At 39.1% G+C, this 18,378-nt stretch overlaps 2 protein-coding genes across 2 annotated transcripts; both read right to left on the bottom strand.

The window, feature by feature from the left end:
- Positions 1-7,766: 7,766 nt before the first annotated feature.
- LOC112568467 lies at positions 7,767-10,187 on the bottom strand. The gene is made up of 4 exons (XM_025245775.1): positions 10,136-10,187; positions 9,450-9,809; positions 8,563-8,690; positions 7,767-8,161 (listed from the first exon to the last, which is right to left on the bottom strand). The coding sequence occupies exons 1-4, from the start codon at positions 10,185-10,187 to the stop codon at positions 7,997-7,999; spliced, it is 705 nt and encodes a 234-aa protein (XP_025101560.1). The 3' UTR covers positions 7,767-7,996.
- Positions 10,188-14,437: 4,250 nt separating this feature from the next.
- On the bottom strand, positions 14,438-16,847 carry LOC112568466. Its single transcript, XM_025245774.1, has 4 exons — positions 16,721-16,847; positions 16,079-16,438; positions 15,181-15,308; positions 14,438-14,778 (listed from the first exon to the last, which is right to left on the bottom strand). Exons 1-4 carry the CDS (start codon positions 16,773-16,775, stop codon positions 14,614-14,616), a joined length of 708 nt encoding a protein of 235 aa, XP_025101559.1. The 5' UTR covers positions 16,776-16,847; the 3' UTR covers positions 14,438-14,613.
- Between the last annotated feature and the right edge of the window lie 1,531 nt (positions 16,848-18,378).

Below are 18,378 nucleotides of genomic sequence, written 5' to 3'. Positions count from 1 at the left end.
TAAAAAATGAATCTGTTTCCTCTTTCGGACGATAAGTATCAGCAGTCCATACTGTAGTAACATTACCTCTGTGTTTTTTACTATCTAGGTTCTCGTCTGACCGTTCCGTTGTCGAATCCAAGGACCTTGGACTTCCCGAGTGCGGGATGTCGATGTCCGTCTCATTTTCGTATGACAATGAACCGCTAATTAATGCATGATTATTTATTTGAATGTGCGTGTCATCTGTATGACATGAATGGATCATTGATGACAGCAATACCGCCACTAACACGATTTTCTGATCCGAGAACCTTTTTGTTCGCCGATTATCTTGTGTACTACATCCAAAGCAAGAGCAAGAGTTCATCATCGAGATGAGTCTCACGTGACCGGCCACACTCTTACAATCGTTCCACAACTGTTCAGAGTTGTATGGAAGCATATTATTATCACCTTTATTGTATTTCAGGAGTGTAAAATTTAAGCCTAGTACAAGACAAGCAGTAGACTAATAAAAAAAATTTTTAAGGTGTTGCTTTTATCTACAAATTTTTTTTCCAGTTGAATGCTTAAAACATTTTACTTCACGCGAAACGAATGCCTCATGTTTACCTCATTTTTATCCACGGTCATCTCTGTCCTTCATCAACTCATACTTCACACCATATGTTGATACAGTCTTTCCCTTAACACTTATCCACCTAAGCCAAATGGTTTTCTGTAATTAATCACATTAAAACTAACGGTCACAGTCTTGCTGGTGATAGAATGCAGTGAATGTGTGTGGTTTACCGTGTCCAGAGAACGGCATGGTCATTGGTGAGCCTCTTCTTCTTCAATCTTTGAACAAATCAGTTCCACATGGACATCTTGTGGGAACTAAGTAGCAAAGCTACAGAACTACAAAGTATATCTGCTCACAACTTATGAAAAAAGCGCCAAACATTCTCAACAAATAAATCGGAAACACACGAATCGTTGACTTTTCCATTTATCTACTGTCAACGGGCACGCCCTAAGTATTTCTTTAATCATGTAAAGACTATTAAGTTTTATACAATATCGAGGGTAAGATAAAGCACTTCTGACAGTAGGTGGTGTAGAGTTTGTGGGAGAATTTGATTAAACTTAAAATCACAATATCTTTTTTCTATGTCACTGCTATTGTTTTAGTAATAATAAGAAATAAAAACAAATGTTTCTGTCTTGATCTTACCTTCGGAAACAAAAATAAATAGTTAAGACCTAAAATGTATTTTCTATGGAGTCTTTAATAAAATGTAATAAAATATTTCTTCTTCAGGCTAGTACTACTTGGTCTTAAATTAAACACATGTGTGTGTGTGTGTGTTCACATATGCTCACTTCTGCTTACGAAGTCCTAAATACTGCTTAATACTTATAACTTTTTTGAAGAACACAATTCTACTCAATTTGTAAAATTCGGAGTTTGTATTTGCTTTCAGTGAAGAAAAAATAAGAGATTTCGTTTCTGGTTTTCTCCACACTGCCTTGGTAAAATACGCTCATTTTCCTGACACTTTAATTATTAATAAAAACAATCCATTTGTCTCAAAACGCTATTTAGTAAACTAACCGTTACATTTAAATAACAGACTTAGCGACAACCGAGGTTTTATGAAGTCTAGGTCTTAGGAACAACATGTGAAAGTGTTTACGGTGGACTGGCAATAGTCCTAATGCAATCACTCTAAATTCATTTCGGTGAAACAAAAAATGGATAAATAGCTGTAGTAATTCCAAATGAATATACAATCTGCTTAAAAGGTGCAAACATAAGGATGCACAGTCAATTGATAAACGATTGCTAAAGAAAGTTTCTCTTACCTTCGACCGACGAGATAGCAATTTCTTTGTCACAACAGAGGCGTTGAAGGGCATTTCTGAGGTGGACGAAGCTCATGTGCCTCCAACATGATTTTTCTTGAATACCTCATATTGGTGACATTTCTTGCTTTAGATGTTAGGAAACACTTTCACTTCAGATGTTGCGATGCGAGCACAGAGCATGGAAATAGCCGAGCGACACCCACAAGTAACAATCTCACTCATGTCCTGGATGACACCACCGGTTACCGGCATGATGATCATTTAAGCAAGAATATTTCTCCCTCTCTTCAACCTTTCGATTTTAAACTTGACAGTAGTCTGATTAGAAATAGTCATACAGATTTGTGGAAATCTCTCAGTACAAAATATCCGACCACACTTGATAATAACTGGAATACATACGAGAGCATCGTTCGAAGAGACGAGCAAAGACCAGAAACCATTTACGAAGTCAACGAAACACTTTGTGTAACACAGAAGATGATTACATTCTCAGGCCAGACGGGTGTTATTCACGGTTTAATCAACAGGAATCTTGACTGTACCTTTAGAATTGTCGTTCCTGAAAGCAAGTACGTTGAAGTCAGGCTGGACTACTCTAGAGAACTGGAAGAGGTTATCATCAAAACTTCAGAAGATGAGGAATTTTCAGATCTGACGACCACCTTAACCTTCGTCAGCTTCGAGCGTCTTTTCCCGTTGTTGCTGGGTGGATCCAACCAGATATTTGTTCAAATCAGGACAGTTAATGCCATCATCGAATTTAAAATAAGGTTTACAGCCAACGACGAAGACTTGCGAATGACGCTTCCGCTCGTGCGTACGTCGCTTACGTCCGGCTACGTGACCACGTGGGGCTTTGACGAGAACAGGAGACACCCATGCTTTATGAACGCTTCTCGTACTGTCCATGTTCCCCCAAACCACGTGGTCATGGTCAGCTTCTATATCGATATCCACTCTTATGAACGTATGAATCTTTGCTCAATGATTTCCATCCAACTCTACGAAATTCATCACGAAAACTTGTCACTGAAGATGGAGATTTGCTATAATTCAGTAGTACCTGCTCTCGTGCTTATTCATTCTATACAAGTTCGTTTCTACGCACACATATGTTTCAGAAAAGGCTTTAAAATGAGTTTTTCGTTCCACACTGTCAATGAATCGCCAGTCAAGCTGGACAGCGGGCTGTGGGATTGTTCCCTTCCTCACTACAGCAAGTTCAAACAACACCTGGAGTGCAATCTGGAGCCAGAGTGCCACGGAGGAGAAGACGAGGGGCCAAGATGTTTATTCAGCAGTTTTGCCTGTAACGGCTCGGTTGCCGTGGGAAATAAATGCTATTCTTCATTTAAATCCAAAGGATACTCAACCTGGTCTTCTGCTAGTCGGGAGTGCAGAAACAGAGGAGGTAACCTTGGCAACACAAAGACTAAGCAGGAACGGAATGCTTTCAATAAAATGTATCATTTTGACAAGTCGCCATTTGATATGCATGTAGGCTTGAGTACATACGATGGTACCTTACCCCCACAGTACAAGAAAGTCTTGGTCTGGTCTGATGGCACTGTTGCTTATGATTATGTTTATCTCGCCTTCTCAGTGGGGAGAATATCTGTCAACATATATAACACACACTGTTCCATTTTCTCTCTCCATTTTGATGACTTTGCCCTGCAGCCTTGCATCCAACAGTTTCAAGAAGGAATTCCGTTGTGTGAGTTTTACCTCCCAACACTGAATGTGTCTAAAATGTCTCCACAGATGTCAAGCTTTAAAAATGACAATGTCATAAAAAACAACAATAGTCTCTATGTATCGTGTCCTGATGGTCACTTTACTTTCGACTTCCTGTCATGTGACCAAGCTAGTCATTGTGGTGCACAGATGTCTGCTCTGCATTGTCTGACCTGGACGAGGAGCAAAAAATCTGTTTTGACCGCCATGTTTATGTGTCGGGACCACACTAACAGTCTTCCCTACAGTCTTGTGTGTGATTTCAGACCAGACTGCCTGGATGGATCTGACGAAACGTTCTGCACACGTGACCATCACTGTGATGGATTCAAGTGTCGTAACGGTCAGTGCATCGAACTGAGCAAACGCTGTAACATCGACAGGGACTGCTGGGATGCCTCCGACGAAGACTGTGTCACGTTTCAAGAATGGACAGTCCCCAGAACTCCCTTTCATGCACCTCCGGCAGTGATAGACTTCTCTCAGCAAGATGACATTATCTACAAGGAACTTAACAGTTCTGACGCATGCCCAGACACGCACTTCCGGTGTCCACCTGACGGCTACTGTCTACCTGTGTACGTCCGGTGTAACGGCGTGTACGACTGCCCTTATCACGAGGACGAGGAAGACTGTGCGAGTTACACGTGTCCAGGTTTCTACAGGTGTCGCGCCTCCACCGTGTGCGTGCACGTTGACCACATGTGTGACGGCCGACCACAGTGTCCACAACACGACGACGAACTGTTCTGTGAGCTCAGCTGCCCACAAGGGTGTGTATGCCAGGGATGGGCATTTGTTTGTCCAACGATGTTTGATACCCAGAAATTCCCTGCCATGCGTTATTTGGACGCCATCGGGTCTGGAATGTCCACCACAGAACTGTATCCCAGCATTCACCTCGTGTGGCTCAGTCTCTCAGCTTGTAACTTACAAAATATTTCCAACATGTCGCTTCCTAGTCTCCAAACATTTGACCTGAGTGAAAACCTCATTACCTGGCTCGACATGTCGTATTTTATGCAATTTGAAAATCTCCAAGTTCTTCGTCTTAGTGGCAATCCGTTGCAAACCTTATTCACAAGTTACACTGCATCCCATTCGCCTCTAGCTTATCTTGATATATCACGAACTTTCTTAAGCAAGCTCGAAGAGAAAATGTTTTCGTTTTTTCCCAATATCAAGGTTTTAAATCTGTCTTTCAGTTTGATTAAAGTGTTTGGTTCTGAACAGTTCCACTACATTCACAACTTGACCGAGTTAGACATCAGAGGAACTGACATGAAAATAATTCCCAGAGAGACTCTGAGGCATCTAAGGTCACTTCGGACTATTCACGCCAGCTATTTCACTCTTTGTTGTCAAGAAATTCTTCCCGATGTGAAGGATTTGCTTTGCTTAGCACCGATCGACAGTTTTTCATCTTGTCAGAATCTGTTGCGTTCGAAACCTCTGAAGGTGATTCTCTGGATCCTGTGTTTCACGTCCATCGCAGGAAACATTTGTAGTGTTTTATACACTATTTTCTTAGAGAAAGATAATATTAGCTGGACCTTCAGGTTTCTGATGATTAATTTAAATTTCTCAGATCTCTTTATGGGTATTTATCTGTTTGTTATTGGTGTCGCAGATCAGGTGTATGGAGAACATTATTTATGGTACGAGCAATCGTGGACAGGTGGACACCTTTGTCAAAGTGTCGGCGTTGTTTTCTTTGTCTCAAGTGAGGTGTCTTTGATGACTTTGGTCCTCCTAGCAGCACACTGCATGTTGTTATCAAGTCTTAAAAATAATCACTCACAATATAAATTAATAATTTGCATCTGCTGCTGCTTCACCTGGATCGTTGGACTAGTTCTCGCGGCTTTGCCGTTGTTTCTAATGACACCTCAGCCAGATTTTTACCGGCAAAACTCGGTCTGTGCACCTTTACCGGTTCATAAGGATGGTTTCATCGGGTGGACCTATGAATTTTCAGTTTTTGCAGTCCTGAATCCTGTCTTAGTTATGACGGCTGATATACTTTATTTCTTCAGCATCAAGAAGACATCAGGAAACGTTCGTCCAGACGATCATCCCGAGATTGTGGAAAGAAAAGCCAATCGACGACTAACCATTCTGCTAGTTACAAAAACATTGTCATGCTCTCTCATGAGTTTCGTGGGACTCACGACTCACATAGGAACATCGTATTCTCTTGAAGTCCTCAGTGTGCTGGTCTTGCTGGTCTGTCCGATGAGCACCTCCATCAACCCTGTCCTGTACGCCGTGAGCGTCCTCCGTGAGGCGAGAAGAAAACTGCGGCGGCTACGGTTGCTGAAGATGTTGAAATCTCGCCGCATGAATATGCAGAAAACACTCGTTTCCTCCCTTAAAATACAGCATCCTTAAGAGTGAGCGGCTTAGCTTTAAAAAAGTCATTATTATTTTCGTGTATAACGTGAAAAACCTGAAAAATATTTCTAGCAGAAACGAGTTAGACAGAACAGCTATTTTATCAGTGCTTGGAAACTCTAACGATTTTACATATTATAAGGACTAAGCCAGACTAAGTCTTTGGCATCATCTGACCCCGAGAGTGCTGTGACTCTGCAGCAGCAAACAGCATCCACCCGCACTGCAGCAGCCGCCACCCGGAACACACAGACATCGCGCGGTGCTGTTTATCGTCTCGCACCATGACAACAGCTTACAAGCACCAAAGCTGGCACAATTCTTCATTTCGTCTGTAACAACATTGTAACCGCCCACCGCAGCCTGCCTCAATCTTTACATCTGACGAAAAACATTCTATCATGTATGACAATTCTTAAAAATCCAACCATCGCTTTGCTAGTCCTTTTAAAGTAAAAAAAAAATACTTCTGCTGGATTATTCCAGACAAGTCTTACAAATGTTTTCTTTATTTGAGTTATTGTCATTGGATTGTACTTGAGATTCCTTTTGCGGGTTAGTATATGTTTAATTCATCAATATGTTTAAAAATGTCATGATCGTTGTATATCCTAAGCTATAATTCGTTCCTTACTCCACCATTTTTATACTTCTTTTAAAGTTTTGTTCACTCATTTTGCATCTTCTTTTTTGTTCCTTAGATTATTACTCTTAGATGAATATCCATGTGTGTAGCTGTGATTCGACGAGTGACATTGTAATTAAAATAGATTATATAAATGTGACATTAATTAAACACTTCTGTCAACTTTCTTCTACTCGTAGTCTGAAAGCCAAAGCAAAAAAAATTAAAAATAAATAAATAATAATAATAAAATAAATCATGTACTTCTGCACATTGAATAAGTAAACTTTGTCTTATTTTTCAAGTCTTGACAATAGAAGATCGTCTTCCAGCCAAAAACACAAAGCTCATCCCGCTCAGATGTTTCTCCGACAGGTGACCCCACGACATTTTATCTGATGTTCACACTTACCATTTATTTGTTGGCTAAGATTTAAGCATCGTAAGACAGTTTCCGAGGTTCAAGCGACACAAAATAAAAATTTCGTAAACAATACACTCTTTCCAGTTGACAGATCACATCATCTTTGCACGACATCTTGTAACTGAAACTAAAACTCTAATAGCGACTAGTGAAAGCGAAACAAAAAGAGTGTACGTGAGCTGAAAAAAATGTCATAACAAGATAGTAATTTTAAAAAATAGTCATTAAGTCTTGATGTATGCAAAACAAAGACAGTAAGGTATATTCAATGGCTAAAATCCTAGAGAATTTATCTCAAAAGGTCTTCCGGTCAAAAAGATTGTTAAAGCTGCCTGCTCCTGAAGAGTGGATTGCTTCTTTTACATAGAAGATAATTCATACTAATCCATTTACCCTGTAAGCTTATATATCAGCTTGATGATGATGATTTAGCTTTTAATAAAATGTGTTCTAAGTAATCATCTTTTTTTCCAAAGACTTCTTACAATTTTTTTCAGAACTGTAATTCATTTAAAGGTCAACACGAGCGCTCAGAAACAGAGCTGCAAACAGAACATTATCACTAAAACATATTCTGGTGGTATTTTATGACGAAGAGGCACAAGAAATACCATAACTATTATATTAATTTTTTTCTCTTAATCACGCCTGGATTTGTCCATAAAGCAGGAAGTGACAAAATGGTAGTATTTCTAAAAATAGAATCGTTTGCATGAGCTGTTTATGTCACTGTAACTCAATCATCTCTCGCCCATTATTTCACCCACATAAGAACATTCATGTCTTAGACACTGACCATCAGGATTCACGAAATTTGCATTTTATTTATTCTTCATCATATGATACACTTCCATATATAGCAGCTGGACAATTCTTCGACGGCGTCTTTAAAGATTAGTAAATCTGCTTCAAGTTTGGCAGACTTCAAAGTTAGACGCCTCTGAATACAAATTATAAGAGAAGAGTGGTTTGTAAGCATATCACACTCTTAAATCGGCGATGTCTTGCACTTCATTAGGATGAAGGCGGACTATCAGCGAGCTGTATTCTGTACTCGGAAACTGGATAGAACAAATGCCTGTAACGGGGCGTGGTTCTTCTACTAACATGAAGGTGGAATTCCCGAACTCCTCTTCAGTCCCATCCTTGACAAACCAACATTTCGTAAATTTCGTTTTCTTTCAATTGACGATGATGATGGTGGTGACGATAACGATAACGATGATGATGAATATGAGGAGGAGAAGGACGTTGAAGATGACGAGGAAGATGATGATAATGAGTTATACAAACGGATTGTAACAAACTATTATATAATTTAATAAAATAATACAGAATTATTTGTGCAACGTTTCTTTGCACTAGAAAAATAATTCAGCATTTTACAATAATAAAACTGTAGGCGGTTCAAGCAAAGGCGTGTAATAACATAAACGTATCGCATTAATTTTCACTCTACTACAAATTTTTCTGTACTTAAAACCTGTATAATGAAGAATAACTTGAAATAAACTGTTCACCATACCAGTTATTAAATAACACGTACCTCGGCCAGCTTAATGAATTGGCATGTGTAATGTCTGCTTAAGATGTAAATATTTTCAACTTCACAGCCTGCGGTATACATGGTCTGGTCTTGATTTGGTTCTATCCCGCAACCCAAGGTTGGGTTATCTGGAAACATATTTAATAAGAATCACCGCTTCCATTTAAAAATGGATATGTGAGAAATAAAACGAAAAGATGGTGACATATGAGACGGCAGCTGTCACAAAATAAGGTAACAACTAAAAGCGAAATGTAGGAACTTTTCATTCATTTACACACACAAAATTTCAATAATAAATCGCGAGAAATAAAATTCAAAAGTGGAAATTAATACTTCCAAAAGTATCTGTATGAACTAGACGTTTTTCATGGGTAGCCAACAAGCAGGTTTATAGAGATATGAGCAGAAATCCAGTAATCTGATCTCATAAATGCTTATGATTAACAGAAGAGGAATAGATTGTTCATCCACGAAAACGCCTTAGCTAAGTGAGGATCAGTTTCTTTTCTGTGGATTTTACTTTCAGGAATTTTTTTTTTTATTTATTTCTATATGTCGGAGAACACCACGGCTGTGTGGAAGGTCTCGATCCCTCCAAAACTCAATCAAAAGCATTACAGAGATCTAGGGTAGAGGGAGGTTGTACAAGTGTATAATAAGACAATGAAAGGTGTAGCTTGATGACCACAAAGGGACTAAACTTGTGGTCAACCTTGTGTGCTCTCTGAAAGCTTCCATCACCATTTCTGTTGCCTACATCTTTGCTGAAAAAAATCAGGGACCAACTCGACCTTCTTGCTGCTCACGCTCACTACACACCAAGCCACAGATCTAAACAGTTTTCAGTTCAAAATTAAGGGGTAATAAATAATCTATGTACTTACCTCTTATGGCTAAGTTGCAGGTGTAGTCAGTCATGTACGTGGTGCTGTACGTATTTATGTTATCAAAAGCCCTGCAGGTGATGCTCAAGGACTCCAGCACAGCAGGTGAGAATATTTTCAGAACGCTGGAGCCGTCATCCGATCGCTCTGCGGCAGCACCAGTGAGCAGTGAACTGCAAAATTCACCCCGTAAACACACCGCAACATTCAGGAGGCTGATTTCATCGTTATTGCTGCCATCCCTTTTCAACAGGTGCCAGGACACATGCTGGTCAGGCGTGAGGTCTACACATTTAAAAAATAGGGGAGCCGGATCCACATCCATAGGAGAGTCAGAACTGCACCCTTCGATAGCATGACCTATAAATGTAGCACATAATATTTTAAAATTTATTTTACATCAAACAAATATTCACATTTAAAAAATTCAGTTGCCATTTTTACACTAAATTTCATTTGAATTGTATAAAATACTATAAGGGAAATATCAAAATATAATTACCAAATAAATGACCAAAAGATTTCATCTCTCATTCTTTTTTTTAGTTTTATCTTAGCTCTACGTAGTCTTTTTTCTCCTCCTCCTCTTCTTCTTTTCCTCTTCTCCTCCTCCTCATCATCATCATCATGATGTAATCATTATCTTTATAGAATTTATTGCTTATTATGGTTAGCGAAAGGCTTACCTGAGCAGTCCTTCAGTATTACAAGAAAAACAAGGCTGGCAAGTACAGACATCGTTGTGTTGATCGAAATGCCCGGATTATGAAAACAGAGAAGTTATTTTGCTCGAGATCTTTTCCCCAACAGATAGACACAAAAACCTGGAAACCGAAAATTGTGGTGCAAATAATAATAAGTCTATAAAGATTTCACTTTAATGACAGGGTCAAATGAACAAATGCTTCATAATTTAGGCAAAGGTTGAAATAATGATTTTCTGAAATATTTCCGATACATATTTTGGACTATTTTAGTCAGAGAAACTTTGTCAATATGGTTTCTACGAGACAGGAGCTACGAAGAGGCGACCTTACCAGTCCTGTGTAGCTGTCAAAGTGAAGGAGATGGAGATGCTGCTTACTCACTGGCTGGTTTGATTTATTTCTTTGGGACACCAACAAACCTGTCCAACAAAACAGTGCAGATGTCACAGGAGGGAGGAACAGCAATAAACTTTGGTGCTTCAGTGTAATTGCTGTCCTGCGGATATCCAGACAAGTGAGGGAGTGTTGACAAAAGGAAAGTCATCATGTCCACAGGTTAGTCAGGCTTTCGAGTGAAGGCATTAGAAATTCAAGGAGGGATTGTGTTTTGATTTATTGTTCAAGACAAATCAAAGAAAGCAGGTAAAATATTTGATATTGTACATCATAAATTATGAATGTGTTTTGCTAAGATATATGTGTTTAACATGTCCATTGTAGTCAATGCTTCCAAACATAGTGATATATATAATATAATGAATTTAATACACGATTCCCTCCTTGGCTTAATTAATATTTTTAATAAATCCTTAGAGAAAGTCTGTTGTAAGCAGTGGAAACTATTATAAAAGAAAAACACATCAGTGTATGTGCATGTGTTATTGTCTTTCTGTCTACTGGCTCACAAATATTTTGTACCTCTGACCTGCCTGATACGATCTTTCATGATTAAACTAATTTACTGACTGTTGTAGTGTCTTCGAAGTTTTCATAATTTTTTAAGATCGCGAAATACCACTAAAGAAAAATGAAAAATACCGCAAGAATATGAAGCATGGTTGGTTTATCGACATGTTCATGTTTTATTTTTTTTTTTTTTTTCATACATCTGTAGTTGATACCACCTGATTTAAAGAAAAAAAGATGATAAAATCATGATATTACACAGGAGTTATTAGGCGGTAACTATGTGTGGTTTCCATCAAGATGAACAAAGGAAAACATTTTTTTTTGTTTCCGCGTCTTTGCTTTTTTTAAAATTTCAACTTCATGGAAATTTCAAAGTTTGATGGCTATCTTCTGTTTGCGTGACTGTAAGCATCATATACTCTGTTCCACAAGGATAGTTACTGCTAGACTCGGACATTCAGTCAATGGAATCCCGTTATCAAAACAAATGAAGCGTATTAATTCCATAAAGGGTTTTAATGGCGGTCATCATCTGTGGTTTCCATCAAGAGGAACGAACGATTATGCTCGAACACAAAACAGCCGAAGTCTGGTAATATTTTTTTAATAATTTTCAGGTTAAGCATGGATGCCTGATTATTTTGAAAGCAAGAATCAAAGAAGATGAAAACCTGTACTGCACATAAAAAAACAAACAAAATGTTTCGCTGGGATGATTTTTAATAATGGTATATATTTATATATTACAGCCACAGAATGAAAAAAATTGCTCCAGGTTTGCATATCATATCAAGGAACAAAATTTAGGGAAAATGTTTTTGAAAATTAAGTGAAAGAATGTTGGGACACTCGATCATTTGTTCTTCTTATTTACTAAATGGTTTTAGTAGGAAAGACATTCCGGAGGAGAATGAGGAGGCTGGGGCTACAAATGTCACCCTACCGTCCACCTCCTCTTTACCTGTCTGTTGTAGTGCATGTGGTAGTACCATCTACATGTCGTAGTCTTGCTATACTGCCTTCATATACATATATCCACAGCTGTCGGAGGTAGTGGTACGGTCGATATGCTCCTCCACACCTTACCAGCACAGTGAAGTGGTGAGGGTGATTGTGATATTATCAGATCTCATTGACAGGGACAGGTAACTCTCACTGATTGGTGGCTGACAGCATAAAGAAGCCAACATCAGGAGACTTGCGTCCAGACGTTCATCCCGAGATTGTGGAAAGAAAAGCCACTCGACGACTAACCCTTCTGCTAGTTACAAAAACATTGTCTTGCTCTCTCATGAGTTTCGTGGGGGTCACGACTCACATGGGAACATCGTATTCTCTTGATGTCCTCAGTGTCCTGGCCTTACTGGTCTGTCCTCTGAACTCCTTCATGAACCCTGTCCTGTACGCCGTGAGCGTCCTTCGTGAAGCGAGAAGAAAACTGCGGCGGCTACGGTTGCTGAAGATGTTGAAATCTCGCCGCATGAATATGCACAAAACACTCGTTTTCTCCGTTAAAATACAGCATCCTTAAGACTGAGCGGCTTGGCTTTAAAAAAGTCATTTATTATTTTCGTGTATAACGAGAAAAACTTGACAAAAATATTTCTAGCAGAAACGAGTTAGACAGAACAGCTATTTTATCAGTGCTTGGAAACTGTAACGATTTTACATATTATAAGGACTAAGCAAGACTAAGTCTCTGGCATCATCTGACCCCGAGAGTGCTGTGACTCTGCAGCAGCAAACAGCATCCACCCGCACTGCAGCAGCCGCCACCCGGAATACACACAGACATCGCGCGGTGCTGTTTAGCGTCTCGCACCATGTACCAAAGCTGGAACAATTCTTCATTTCGTCTGTAACAACATTGTAACCGCCCACCGCAGCCTGCCCCAGACTTTACATCTGACAAAAAACATTCATCATTTATGACAATTCTTAAAATCCAGCGATCTCTTTGCTAGTCCTTTTCAAAAAAAATACTTCTGCTGATTATTCCAGACAAGTCTTACAAATGTTTTCTTTATTTGAGTTATTGTCAGTGAATTGTACTTGAGATTCCTTTTCCGGGTTAGTATATGTTTCAGTCATCAACGGGTTTAAAAAGTCGTGATCGTTGTTTATCCTAAGCTATAATTCGTTCCCTCACCACTTTCCCACCTTACTCCACCATTTTTATACTTCTTTTAAAGTTTTGTTCACTCATTTTGCATCTTCGTTTTTGTTCCTTAGATTATTTCTCTTAGATGAATATCCATGTGTATAGCTGTGATTCGACGAGTGACATTGTAATTACAATAGATTATATAAATGTGACATTAATTAAACACTTCTTTCAACTTTCTTCTACTCGTAGTCTGAAAGCCAAAGCAAAAATAATAATAATAAAAAAAAAAAAATAAATCATGTACCTCTGCATATTGAATGTGTAAACTTTGTCTTATTTTTCAAGTCTTGGCAATAGAAGATTGTCTTCCAGTAAAAGCACAAAACTCATCCCGCTCAGATGTTTTTTTTTTCTGACAGGTGACCCCACGATATTTTATCTGATGTTCACACTTACCATTTATTTGTTAGTAAAGATTTAAGCATCGTGAGACAGTTTCCGAGGTTCAAGCGACACAACATATAAATTTCGTAAACAATACACTCTTTCCAGTTGACAGATCACATCATCTTTGCACGACATCTTGTAACTGAAACTTAAACTCTAATAGCAACTAGTGAAAACGAAACAAAAAGAGTGTATGCGAGCTGAAAAAATGTCATAACAAGATAGTAGTTTAAAAAATAGTCATTAATTTTTGATGTATGCAAAACAAAGACAGTAAGCTATATTCAATGGCTAAAATCCTAGAGAATTTATCTCAACAGGTCTTACGGTCAAAAAGATTGTTAAAGCTGCCTGTTCCTGAAGAGTGGATTGCTTCTTTTACATAGAAGACAATTCATACTAATCCGTTTACCCTGTAGGCTTATATATCAGCTTGATGGTGATTTAGCTTTTAATAAAATGTCTTCTAAGTAATCATATTTTTTTCATAAAGCTGCTTGCAATTTTTTCAGAACTGTAATTCATTTAAAGGTCAACACGAGCGCTCAGGAACAGAGCCAGAAACAGAACATTATCACTAAAACATATTCCGGTGGTATTTTATGACGAAGAGGCACAAGAAATACCATAACTATTATATTAATGTTTTGTCGTAATCACGTCTGGATTTGTCCAGAAAGCAGGAAGTGACGAAATGGTAATATTTCTAAAAATAGAATCGTTTGCATGAGTTGTTTATGTCACTGTAACTCAATCATCTCTCGCCCATTATTTCACCCACATAAGAACATTCATGTCTTAGACACTGACCATCAGCATTCAAGAAATTTTCATTTTATTTCTTTTTCATCATACGATACACTTCCATGTATAGCAGCTGGACAATTCTTCGACGGCGTCTTTAAAGATAAGTAAATCTGCTTCAAGTATGGGAGACTTAAAATTTAGACGCCTCTGAATACAAATTATAAGAGAAGAGTGGTTTGTGAGCACATCACACTCTTAAATTGGCGATGGCTTGCACTTCATTAGGATGAAGGCGTACAATCAGCGAGCTGTATTCTGCACTCGGAAACTGGATAGAACAAAAGCCTGAAACGGGGACTGGTCTTTCTGTCACTAGGAAGGTGGAATTCCCGAAGATCTCTTCAGTCCCATCCTTGACAAACCAACATTTTGAAAATTTCATTTTCTTTCAATTGACGATGATGATGGTGGTGACAATAACGATTATGATGATGATGAAAATGAGGAGGAGAAGGACGTCGAAGATGACGAGGAAGATAATGATAATGAGTTATACAAATGGATTGTAACAAACTATTATATAATTTAATAAAATAATACAGAATTCTTTGTGCAACGTTTCTTTGCACAGGAAATAAATTCAGCATTTTACAATAATAAAACTATAGGCGGTTCAAGCAAAGGCGTGTAATAGCATAAACGTATCGCATTAATTTTCACTCTACTACAACTTTTTCTGTACTGAAAACCTGTATAATGAAGAATAACATTGAAAATAAACTGTTCACCATACCAGTTATTAAATAACTCGTACCTCGGCCAGCTTAATGAATAGGCATGAGTAATGTCGGCTTATGATGTAAATATTTTCAATGCGACAGCCTGCGGTATACATGGTCTGGTCCTGATTTGGTTCTATCCCGCAAGACATGGTTGGGTTATCTGGAAACATATTTAATGAGAATCACCGCTTCCATTTAAAAATGGATATGTGAGAAATAAAACGAAAAGATGGTGACATATGAGACGGCAGCTGTCACAAAATAAGGTAACAACTAAAAGCAAAATGTAGGAACTTTTCATTCATTTACACACAAAAAAAAATTCAATAATAAATCGCGAGAAATAAAATTCAAAAGTGGAGATTAATACTTCCAAAAGTATCTGTATGAACTAAACGTTTTTCATGGGCAGCCAACAAGAAGGCTTATAGAGATATGAGCAGAAATCCAGTAATCTGATCTCATAAATGCTTATGATAAACAGAAGAGGAATAGATTGTTCATCCACGAAAACGCCTTAGCTAAGTGAGGATCCGTTTCTTTTCTGTGGATTTTACTTTCAGGAATTGTTTTTTTTTTTTTTATCATTTATTTCTATATGTCGGAGAACACCACGGCTGTGTGGAAGGTCTCAATCCCTCCAAAACTCAATCAAAAGCATTACAGAGATCTAGGGTAGAGGGAGGTTGTACAAGTGTATAATAAGACAATGAAAGGTGTAGCTTGATGACCACAAAGGGACTAAACTTGTGGTCAATCTTGTGTGCTCTCTGAAAGCTTCCATCACCATTTCTGTTGTCTACATCTTTGCTGAAAAAATCAGGGACCAACTCGACCTTCTTGCTGCTCACGCTCACTACACACCAAGCCACAGAGCTAAACAGTTTTTCATTTCAAAATTAAGGGGTAATAAATAATCTATGTACTTACTTCTTATGGCTAAGTTGCAGGTGTAGTCGGTCATGTACCTGGTGCTGTACGTAGTTATGCTATCAAAAGCCCTGCAGGTGATGCTCAAGGACTCCAACACAGCAGGTGAGAATATTTTCAGAACGCTGGAGCCGTCATCCGATCGCTCTGCGGCAGCACCAGTGAGCAGTGAACTGCAAAATTCACCCCGTAAACACACCGCAACATTCAAGAGGCTGATTTCATCGTTATTGCTGCCATCCCTTTTCAACAGGTGCCAGGACACATGCTGGTCAGGTGTGAGGTCTACGCATTTAAAAAATAGGGGAGCCGGATCCACATCCATAGGAGAGTCAGAACTGCACCCTTCGATAGCATGACCTATAAATGTAGCACATAAAATTTTAAAATTTATTTTACAACAAACAAATATTCACATTAAAAAATTCAGTTGCCATTTTCACACTAAATGTCATTTGAATTGTATAAAATACTATAAGGAAAATATCAAAATATAATAACTAAATAAATGACCAAAAGTTTTATTCTCTCATTTTTTTAGTTTTATCTTAGCTCTACGTAGTCTTCTTTCATCATCATCATCATGATGTAATCATTATCTTTATAGAATTTTTTGCTTATTATGGTTAGCGATAGGCATACCTGAGCAGTCCTTCAGTATTACAAGCAAAACAAGGCTGGCAAGTACAGACATCATTGTGTTGAGCGAAATGCCCGGATTAGGTAAACAGAGAAGTTGTTTTGCTCGAGATCTTTTCCCCAACAGACAGGCACAAAAACCTGGAAACCGAAAATTGTGGTGCAAATAATAATAAGTCTATAAAGATTTCACTTTAATGACATGGTCAAATGAACAAATGCTTCATAATTTAGGCAAAGGTTGAAATAATGATTTTCTAAAATTTTCCGAAACATATTTTCGACTATTTTAGTCAGAGAAACAACATTTTGAGTCGGTTTTGAACAGACCAGATCCCCCTCAGCTTGCAGACATCCAGCCAGCAGCTATAGACCTTGACATCTGCACAGACCCACCAAGCCTGGAAGAAGTGACAGCAGCAGTCAAGACAATGAAGAGCGGCAAAGCACCAGGGGCAGATGGAATAACAGCAGAGATGTTGAAAGCAGATATAAATGTGACAGCTCCCAAGCTGACTGAAATCTTCAAGCAAGTTTGGGAATCAGGGCAGCTCCCTGTTGCTTGGAAGACAGGGCTCATCTTCAAGTTACCCAAGAAAGGAGATCTTGGAGACTGCAATAATTGGAGGGGCATAACACTTCTTTCCCTCACCAGCAAGGTCTTCAGCAAGATTGTTTTGTCAAGACTGACGGCAACTCTTGAGAAAGACCTCCGACCACAGCAAGCAGGATTTCGTCCTGGGCGATCCTGCTCCGAACACATCTTCATTCTGCGACAGATTCTGGAGCAGAGCAACGAATGGAACACACCGCTGTACATCAATTTCATCGACCTGGAGAAGGCTTTTGACAGCATCCACCGCGAGTCCTTATGGAAGATCCTGAGGCATTACGGAGTCCCTGCAAAACTTGTTCAGGTCACTGCAATGCTGTACAGCGATTTCAAATCCCAGGTTGTCTGTGACACAGAGCTCACAGACCCCTTTAACGTCAGTACCGGGGTGAAGCAGGGCTGCATTCTGTCGCCGTTCCTCTTCATCCTGGCCATGGACTGGATCATGAAGACTTCCACCGACAGTGAGAGGAGAGGGATCAGATGGACCATGACTATGACAGCAACAACAACGCTGGAAGACTTGGACTTTGCTGATGACATTGCCCTGCTGTCACACTGCCACCAAGACATGCAGGAAAAAACAAAGGCCTTCTCAGAAACAGCTGGAAACCTTGGCTTGAAGGTCAGCACAAAGAAAACGAAAAGTATGAGAGTGAACGCCAGAGTCCAAGACGGCATCAAACTAAATGGAGAAGAGATTGAGGAAGTTGACAGTTTCTCCTATCTTGGGTCCAAAATGTCAAACACCGGGGATGCGGAGGTGGAGATTCGAGCCCGACTGGCGAAAGCCAGCCAGGCCTTCGCCTCACTCAGGAGCACATGGAAGGCAAAAAACATCAGCCAGAAGATCAAACTGAGAATCTTCAAGTCAAATGTGATCAGCACCCTCCTTTACGGATCAGAATCCTGGAAGATGACCAAAACTATCAGTAACAAGCTTGACGTCTTCCAAAACAGATGCCTCAGGCGCATACTTAACATCTTTTGGCCAAATACCATCAGCAACGAAGAACTCCACCGAAGAACTGAAACCGAGTCCATCACC

This window comes from Pomacea canaliculata, linkage group LG7 (genome assembly GCF_003073045.1).
Source record: "Pomacea canaliculata isolate SZHN2017 linkage group LG7, ASM307304v1, whole genome shotgun sequence".
NCBI classification, from domain to species: Eukaryota; Metazoa; Mollusca; class Gastropoda; order Architaenioglossa; family Ampullariidae; genus Pomacea; species Pomacea canaliculata.
The sequence above is the reverse complement of the archived record's forward strand: the minus strand, read 5'-3'. Positions and strand labels throughout refer to the sequence as shown.